This window comes from Aegilops tauschii, chromosome 6 (genome assembly GCF_002575655.3).
Source record: "Aegilops tauschii subsp. strangulata cultivar AL8/78 chromosome 6, Aet v6.0, whole genome shotgun sequence".
Taxonomy (NCBI): domain Eukaryota; kingdom Viridiplantae; phylum Streptophyta; class Magnoliopsida; order Poales; family Poaceae; genus Aegilops; species Aegilops tauschii.
This window is the reverse complement of record NC_053040.3, coordinates 345,127,771-345,137,408: the sequence shown is the minus strand read 5'-3', so window position 1 is coordinate 345,137,408 and position 9,638 is coordinate 345,127,771. Positions and strand designations below refer to the sequence as shown.

Genomic DNA, 9,638 nt, shown 5'->3' with positions numbered 1-9,638 from the left:
ACCCTTTTCTGCTAATCATGTACATGTCACTTTTCCTTTTACCTAATCATGCGCATGTCGCTTTCCTTCTTCCTAATCAGTGCATATGTCGCTTTCAGCCAAAACACGCCCAACCATTTACATGTATGCATGCATGCATGGGAAGAAATCATGATGTCATCAAAGATTCTTCACAATGCAAACACTCAAAATGATATGTAGCCCAAATCGTAGGTCCGATCGAAAAACCATTTACACATAAAAGATTCACCGCGACAAGATCTTCGAAACTAGATCTCATATTGATATGTTTTGATGACATTTTTTGTCAAAAATTTACCACGTGTGTGTTGCGTAAGTTATCACACTTGTGGTACATAAGTTACCATTTTGTTCATCGAGAAATCTATCTTTCAAACGATTGGAACTTCACAACAGATCCAAACAACGTCAGGCAACGTTGGATCATGATCGGGCGGTGGTCCTTCTGCATGTTGTCACTGTCGCTCCGGTGGTCCTCCGGATGTGAGCATGTCGTTGTCCAACCATGGTCCATCATGCATGCTTGCATGCTACCATTGCTCTCTCTCCATGTGATAACGTATGCACAAACACGATGGTAACTTTACCTTGAGGGAAAAAAAGTTGTTGAAAATATACCCCGGTAATCTGTGTAAATAGAGGGATAATTTATGCACCGCAGATGTGATAAGTCACGTACAAACACCATGGTAACTTCTGACCTAGAAAAAAGTTGTTGAAAACATACCATCCGATAACTTCTGGGTAAATAGCATGGTAATTTACGCACATCGGGCGTGGTAACTCAATTACAACCACCATGGTAACTATTTTGCCCCGGGGGCTTTTATTTGAAACTATATACCCGGTAACTTCTATGTAAATAACATGATAATATATGCATAGTAGAGATGATAAATCACATACAAACATCATGGTAACTTTGTGGCCCGGAAAAAAGGTCGTCAAAAAAGTACTATGATAACTTATGTGTAAATAACATGAAAAAATACGCACAACTGAGCTGATAACTTACTTAGTCCTTGTATGGTAACTTTTTGACCGGGGATTGTTCAAAAACACCCCGGATAACTCATGTGTAAATATCATGATAATATACATACAACAGAGATGATAACTTAGTTTGCCAACGCATGGTAACTTTGACCAGAAAAAAATCATCAAAATGTACCAACATGAGATCTAGTTCTGAAGGTCTTGTCACAACGAATTTTTTATGTGAAAATGTTTTTTGTATCGGAGCGACAGTTTGAGCTACAAAACATTTTCAATTTTTTTGAATTTCGGTGAAATTTTCCCTGACATTAGCATTTTATATCCTCTAGGGTATGCGTGAATGTGCATGTGAGAAGAAGGTCGAAGGAACTATTTTTTATGCCCCGATAATTTCTCTGTAAACAACATGATAACATATGCTCAACTCGCATGATAACTTGTGTAGCACTCGTGTGATAACTTTGTACCGAAAAAAATCGGCGGAACATACCAATATGGGATCTAGTTTTGAAGGTCTCGTCGCGACGATTCTTTTGAAAACAAATTTTCCATCGGGGTGACGGTTTGAGCTACAAAACATTTCGAATTTTCACTTTAGATGGAATCTTTGCGGACATCAACTTTTTTATTTTATATGCATGCATGTTTAAAACTCGCTGAGAATGACACGCGCATGCAATTCTCTCTTGCGGTACTCCCATGCATGCATGTATATCTGTTGACGGAGGGAGTCTACATACGCGCACCCGAGGGAGTTTGCATTGCATGTAACTGCATGCGTGATTAGGGGAGGTCGTCCGGATCTATTGCTATTTTCCGGACGGCGGGATTTTAGCAAAGTCCTTAATAAAAATATCTGGCAGTAACATTCAGATTATATAACGGAAATGATAAATCCCGAACGTTCGGATTTTAAGCATGGTAACTCGAACGTTCTTTATGCCAACTTTAGTTGGCGCGGGGTTGGCAAACATGGCAATTTTCCGAGAAAAAATGAATGAAGACAAAGCCATGATTTAACAACTAAATTTGCCATCTAATGTCAACTAAAGTTGCCATGAAAAAAGGTTCGGGGTGACATGCTCAAAATCCGAACATTCGGAATATCAGAGTCCTTATATAATTATGAAAAAAGAGTACAAAGGAAATATCGATATGGGGCAATTCTCCCCACTTTTGTAAACGAGTTTCGGCCCCTCTTTCCTCCCCTGCAGGGTTGCTGCTTTGCTGCGTGTAACGGAGAGTCGTGTCATGCTGAATTCTCTTTTATGATATACTCCTATCATTTCAAAATGTAAGGTGCATGAAAATCGATACACCTTATATTCCGAAACAGAGGGAGTACCTATCTAAATGTTATCCTCTCCATCCCATAATATAATGTTGCAATATCATCTTATATTATGGTAGAAACGACAAACAATTTTGCTTGCTAAAAAACACATGTGTACACTTTCAGCGAAACGCTCCAGAGTTGCCATGCCTTTGTATAAGAATTTTTCAAAGTAAAAATTGCCATGTTATATAGAAGATTGTCAATTTTTTGGCATATTGCATCAGAGTAATTGCCATGCGTTTTCAGAAATTTGTCATGATTGCAACATAGAGCCTAAAGAAATGATGAAAAAAAAATCATACTTAGGATTTTGCCATGCTGGCCGAAGGAAATTACCATGCAACATCAAGGAAATTGTCATTGTCTGAAAATTAAAATTGTCACTTGAATGTGTTCACTCAGATTGCCAGTGGACGAAACCATTTTAGTAAGTACAATAACTATGACATGAACAAAACTTGGAAGCAAATGACATCAACAAGGATTATGATAATTGATTGGCATACAAAACTGAAGTACATGCATAATTATTCAACATCATACCGAAGGATCGGATCATCAGATAATATAATTAGTAGCTCGCAGGGTGGAAGCAATAACATTTTAGGATTCGCGCATGTGATCCGATGTGCCTGATGACGTTCACTCGTAAACGCTAGAATCCGACGTTCGATTTTTGCTTTTTTATGAGGGGTGATTAATCTGTTTTTAGGGCCTTTTAGTTTTGACCGTGCACTTTGCATCGAACGGCGCAAACATCGTTTGGGGACCCAAAGGAAAAGGCGCAGCGTGCCCACGTTTGTCCGGGTTGCCCGATTGACGCTGCTGGCTGCGGCCGCACATCGGTGAGCGGCACAGCGGCAGCCTCGAATCAGCCAGAAATTCCATGGAGATGGACCTGGAAGCCCAAGCTCCCATGACGCCGCGCCCGTGACCTCTCCGCCTCGCAAGCTCGTGGAGCCAGAGGGGGACGGAGAAGCGGCGGAGACTAGGTCGTCGCGCCTCTCCCCCGCCTCCTCCTCCTCCTCGCCTCCCCTCCCGTGAAGTGCGAACTGTTGCGAAGCCGCCACGGGCATCGGGAGCTGAGCTCCAGTCCAGCCACCGCAAGGTAAGGCAAAGCTTTTGACCCCCCGGGCTCGCGCAGAACACTAGGTACTACCTTCGGAGGGCATTCCTTTCGTGCGCCTCGGTCGAATCGGGTGCCGGTGTCCGCGCACACAAGGTGTTCGACGAAACGTCTGTTAGGACCAGAGATTATAGCTTGCGAGTTAAAGATTCGGAGTCTGTTCTATGACATGTCTCGCGGAATGGATTACTTTGGGGGTTGGAGCTTGGCAGTTACCGCTCATGTTGTTGTCTCAAATTCGCAGCGGGTACAAGGCATAGGGCGTCAGTCGGATTTAGCGACATTTATACCACAATCCGTTTGCTAATCGTTCGCTATTTGGGCTTAGGGACTATTGTTAGTACCTAGCTCAAAGGTCTAGTCAGATGATCTCCCATGAAACATACTCTTTGCTTAGTACCATATGAGAGCTGTTTTGCTATGCTAATTTTGCCTTTTCTGCTTCCTGCCTCTTGCAGATCCCAGTCAGATGATTAGTTGACTTCTTCTTCATGAACGAACGGCTACCTTGCTGCATGCTTGTCAGAGATGAGCTCAAATCGTAGAGCTTCAAAAGCTCGAAAATCAACAACTAATTACTACCGGCTTCCATTTGATAAGCACCGATTATTTGATCCAGATGCATTTCTTTCAAAGGATCGTTGTGCCAATCAATCACAAAGTACTCAATCAGGCAGCAGACATACTGATAAACTATTCACTACTCCTCAGTTAGTATCCGCATTGACAGGGATCTGGAATCTTGTTGGACACCCAGAATCTTCTGGCACAACAGATCAAAGATCTGTGAGCGAGGAGATTTTGCACAAGGAAGACCCTGTATGCTTTACTAGGGACCAAGAAGGACACACATTGACACCTTGCAGCGAAAGCTCATCTGGCCTCAACTCTCAAACCTGTTTATCAACACCAAAATCAATCCATGAAGATCTTAGATTGGTGAAGAAGATGTTAATGCTCCTATCAAGCAGCAACATGATCGGTGCTTCTGCCACATGGAGACATATGCATCTTACCAGTAAACTTGGGAACATGCATTATCAAAATATATACCCCATGCAAACCAAAAAGCTAGGAGCTTGTGCTACTTCCAGCGGTATGGACATCAAGGAGGATGACTGCTTCGGAAGGGGTGGTAACTGTTGCAATCAAACAGGAGACATGCCAGCTGAACAACGCACGAGCTCAAGTGAGGAGGATAATATCACGTATGCCTGTGAAAATTCTCTACATGATGAGAAATTAAACGCAGAGGTTTCTAGCGAATATTCCAATATGTCGGCTTGTTCATCAGAGCAGGTTTGCAAAGAGGCAAGGATAATGCTGGAAAATCAGATTTCCAGCACATGCGGACATATTTGGCCTGAAGGGTTGACATGCACATCTTGTGTGGTTGCTGATGCTATTGTTAACCCACCAAATGTACACCAATATACCTATGGAGAAGATGTATCTCAGCAGCATTTTGTGGACAAGCGTTCGTCAGAGTTTGAATCATCCTTGGGGCATCGATTTCATGGTGCTGTTGGTGCGAACAAGCATGCTGCTGCAGGAGCAATAGCTGGGACAGTTGTCAGCATCTCTCTGCATCCAGTTGATACGGTGAAAACCATTATTCAAGCTAACAGTTCTGGACAAAGCTCATTCTACCACATACTAAGACGCACCCTTGTTGAGAGAGGTAATATTTTGGGTGTATTTACACACACTGAGATGCTATCAATAAGTTTATCGTATTTCCATGTCCTTTTCCCTATTGTCAAACATTAATTACTACAGTAGAATTTTTCATGCTTGGCAAATATTTCTCTACAGGTGTCTTAGGACTTTATGGAGGGCTTGCTAGCAAAATTGCTTGTTCTGCACCAATTTCAGCTATTTATACCTTAACTTACGAAATAGTAAAGGGATCACTTCTTCCTACTTTGCCGAAGGTGATTTCAGTTTTATTTTGCAATTGAGATCCAACTAGTGTAACATTCATACACACTTTAATCTTATACTATGTTATTACATTGGCATCGCTTCAGGACTACCATTCCATTGCTCATTGTGCTGCGGGTGGTTGTTCTAGTATTGCAACATCCTTTATTTTTACACCAAGCGAATGCATAAAACAACAGATGCAAGTCGGTTCGCAGTATCAGAATTGCTGGTATTTAATTTCCATGCCTCTCCTTGGGTTATTCATTCGCTTTCTTTCTTTATTTAGAAGCTTCTTGTCTTTTGCTGATAAATAAGAAGACATGATAAAAACATACTCCCTCCGTCCCAAAATAAGTGTTGCTGATTTAGTACAACTTTGTACTAAATCAGCGACACTTATTTTACAGAGGGAGTATTAATTTATCAGCCCTAGTTCTGCATCCTGACAATAACCTGCTATTTATATTAAAAAATGACAATAACCTGTCTCCACGCTGCTTGTTAAATTTATTTGGCAACATTGCCTGCAGTTCACCATACTCTTCTTCACGTTCTAATAAGAGTTTCATGCCATCAGGAAGGCTTTAGTTGGATGTCTCCAAAGGGGTGGCATTGCTTCATTATATGCTGGATGGGGGGCTGTTCTTTGCAGAAATATTCCACATTCTATAGTAAAGGTATCTTTACGGGCAATTACAATTTACTCCCTAGTCCCAAATTTTAATTCTACATCTGCTTTGCTGTTTTTTTTTTTTGGTGTTCGCTTATTTTGGAATTTCCAGTTTTATGCCTATGAGAGTCTGAAGCAGTTTCTGTTGAATGCATCACCTGCTAATGCTAAACTCAATTCTGGCCAGACGGTTAGTTCCTGAACCTCAACTTGTTAAACCATCTTATTTATGCGTTTCATTATTCAATACTGAACCTGTACTGTTTGGCCTGTTCCCATCACTAAATTCAGTTTTCAATGATGCCACTTACCTTAGATTTAATGTTAATACTTCAGGTTGAGCATAATTCAACTACACATTCCGAATTTTAGTGTGGTAAACTCCCTTTTTTCTTTGCATTGCAGCTCATTTGTGGAGGTTTTGCAGGATCAACTGCTGCTCTGTTTACAAATCCATTCGATGTTGTGAAGACACGAGTACAGTTACAGGTGCAACACATGCTTATGTCACAAATTTGGTGAACCATTTTACTCAAGAAAAAACATGCTCATGCCACACCCCAGTTTGTGTATATCAGCACAAGTAACTTACAGTTAAAGTTTAGTCTATTTTGATTGGTTATTTAATGGAAAAGCTCACGTCACTACATCGAACTCCTGCATAAAGTGCACTTTTCAACCCTGAACCCTAAAAGCATCCGTATGTAGTCCTTACTGAAATCTCTAAAAAGACTTATATTTAAGAATGCAGGGAGTATTTTGGAGTAGGGAAGAAGGCTCTGACTAGCTAGGACCCATAACCAAGTTCCAAACAGACCAATCTTGTTAGGAGGTACTGCCCAAGGAAAGGAAAATGTGACTTCTGGATCAGGGATAATAAATAAAATAAGAACCTGATAAAATTGTATACCGAAACGACTTCTGGCATCACCAGTGGGATCCGAACCACATTTTCGTAGGCCGACTCCAGTTTTTCTAGGCAGAGATAGTATATCCTTTATTTAGCACATTTTTGTTTGTAGGAAGATTCCTTGTTCTGAAATAAAGTCCATTTGGAGCTTCTTCCAATTGTTCTCCATGTCACTCCATGAACAACTGCACACTATGACAAACAAATAATCAAGAACAAACTTCATCATTTGGATAACAAATTTACAGCAATTCTGTTATAAATGGATGAAAATTGTCACAAATGGATCAAAAACCGGAGTTGATACATGTCAGTGAGGTTGTGGCGACGTGGCATCCACGACACCAAATACCATTTGCAAAACCACCAGAGGGCAGAGGGCGAAAAGTGGACTGTTTCATTAGTTTGAGGTTGTGTTCCAATGATTTTAGAGTTCAAGACTGAAAATAAGCTTTTTCCAGAGTCCAAGGTCAAAAAACGGAAACTGGACCTTTTTTATATTTCATTATAATGCTTAGATCTTTTGTTTTTCTTATCACTTCTGATGGCTTGTTTACCTTCAATTCTTCAAATCAAAAGTGAACTAATAGTTGCTGCAGGACTAATTCTGAATTGATTCATGTTCATTAGGCACTCAACCCTGTTAGAAAGTATGAAGGGGTTCTTCATGCCCTTACGCACATTTTTGAGCAAGAAGGGTTGCGAGGTCTTTACAGGTACAATCATTTATACACGATACTGCAGACATACAATGTTACTGGATGCAAATTCGTACTCCACTGCAAGCATGCAAATTATCGCTCAACATCTTTGTTTCCAGGGGTTTAAGTCCAAGGCTGCTCATGTATGTATCCCAAGGGGCGCTGTTTTTTACATCCTATGAGTTCCTCAAAACAATTATGTTTCCTGAACAAGAGCTTCAGGCAAACAACGTCTGATCGTAGAAGCTTAGAAGGGAAGGGCTCGTTGCAGCCCCGGTGGAATTTCTAGGTCGATACCATGAGCTAAGTAATGAGTTGTATTGTGGTTACAAACCATCCTTCAGAGTTCTTGTAACAAACCAGTGTACATCATTTTTGGATACATAGGCATTAGACAACCACACCTGGTATTAACCTTTTTCTGGTAGATATAGAAACACAACATGTAGGCAGGAGGAATTTTGTATCATGAGCAAATTTGAGATGTAGATTTCCTTGCGGGAGGACATGTGAATATGAGTGTATCCTGGTTTTGTGCTCTTGTGGGAATAAGTGTCACTGAATTGTTAACGTTAATATTTCATGTGTGCTGGAAGGGAGTGAGCTTGTGGCCACGGAGGAGGTTATGTAGGAGGGGATCACAAGGAGGTTTAGGGTGCTTGAATGTTGAATCGCACTAGAACAAGTAGCGAGAGCAGTCTACGCGGACAGTGACTCTAGCTAGCTCATCCATCTCAAAAAAGAAAAAAGAAACTCTAGCTAGTTCAGTTTTCTTTTTAACTTTTTGGAGCGTATATCTAGGTAGCTCGGTCGCGTGCTCGAAACCCACCCCGCAGCGCTCTCGTTCTCAGCCGATGATTTTAATTTTTTTATTTTCTTTTTCTAGCTTCTATCAATTGCGTTTTATTGAATATTTTTTTCTCTCGCTTCTGTCAATTGGGCAGATCCAACTGTCAACCATCCCAGATGATTTCAACCTTTTGTTTTCTTTCTCTTGCTTCTATAAATTGCGCACATCCAACGATGCAACACAACAAGTATGGACGAGCAACGTATATTTTCCTCCTACCTTCTCTTCTTCGCAGTGGTCCTATGGTGTCAGTTTTTTTTTCATCCATTCAGATAATTTCAATTTGAAAAAAAACGAGCCCGTTGCCACGTCTTCTTTTCTCTCGCTTCTCAATCATGAGATCCAATTAGTGTAAATAGGAGCTTGAATTTGCAACTCTGATGTGCAGCGTTCAAAGTAGTAAAGCATCGTATTCCATAAATGTGAGAGCCTAGCTTAATAGAAATGATAGACTACTCATATCAGCGAGGAATTCCTTCTTTTCTGGAAGCCCATTCAAAAATAATTTCAAAGTTAAGTATGCTTGGCTTGGGGTAATTCTAAGATGGGTGACCGATCGGGAAGTAGCTCCCGGGTGCGCACGAGTGAGGACAAAGACTCGTGTTGGTCTGTGGGGCCAGTCTTCATCCTGCCAGGTGTAACAGGGTGTTACAATTTGGTATCAGAGCCGACCCTCGCAGTTACACGGACATGCGTGGGCATGTGGCCCATTGTGACACACGGCATGGCACTTGTGCCGGACTAGACGCGCATACGTGTGCCAAGAGGGAACGTTTCTGATGGGCCGACGAGGACATTAGGTGTATGTGAGAACCTAGCTAATAGAAATGATAGACTACTCATATCAACAAGAAATTCCTTCTTTTCCGGGAGCCCATTCGAAAAGAACTCCAAAGTTAAGCGTGCTTGGCGATGGGTGGCCGACCGGGAAGTAGCTCTCGGGTACGCACGAGTGAGGACAAAGACTAGTATTGGTCTGTGCTGATCCCGCCAGGCATAACAGGGTGTCACAACAAACTCCTATATTGTTATAAATTCCAAAATCTAGAGCCAACTATCAAGTCTATTCATTTTAAAATCTGTGCACTCTATTAAATAAAGA

General features: G+C 41.3%; 1 protein-coding gene across 2 annotated transcripts; it reads left to right on the top strand.

Moving 5' to 3' along the window:
• The first annotated feature begins 3,092 nt into the window (after nt 1-3,092).
• LOC109732422 (uncharacterized) lies at nt 3,093-8,262 on the top strand. Of its 2 annotated transcripts, none has more exons than XM_020291596.4 (9): nt 3,093-3,461; nt 3,938-5,160; nt 5,295-5,413; nt 5,510-5,634; nt 5,983-6,082; nt 6,188-6,265; nt 6,481-6,564; nt 7,616-7,701; nt 7,806-8,262. In XM_020291596.4, exons 2-9 carry the CDS (start codon nt 4,008-4,010, stop codon nt 7,921-7,923), a joined length of 1,863 nt encoding a protein of 620 aa, XP_020147185.1. In that variant the 5' UTR covers nt 3,093-3,461; nt 3,938-4,007; the 3' UTR covers nt 7,924-8,262. The 2 variants fall into 2 exon arrangements, 1 of the variants encoding a protein (XP_020147185.1); XR_002225399.4 differs by having other exon boundaries at nt 3,155-3,461; nt 6,503-6,564.
• The last annotated feature ends 1,376 nt before the right edge of the window (nt 8,263-9,638 follow it).

Coding starts and splice junctions, on each gene's coding strand:
- LOC109732422 (XM_020291596.4), top strand. CDS start 4,008: ATGAGCTCAAATCGTAGAGCTTCAAAAGCTCGAAAATCAACAACTAAT. Junction 5,414..5,509: donor TTCTTCCTACTTTGCCGAAG/GTGATTTCAGTT, acceptor GCATCGCTTCAG/GACTACCATTCCATTGCTCA. Junction 7,702..7,805: donor GGGTTGCGAGGTCTTTACAG/GTACAATCATTT, acceptor CTTTGTTTCCAG/GGGTTTAAGTCCAAGGCTGC.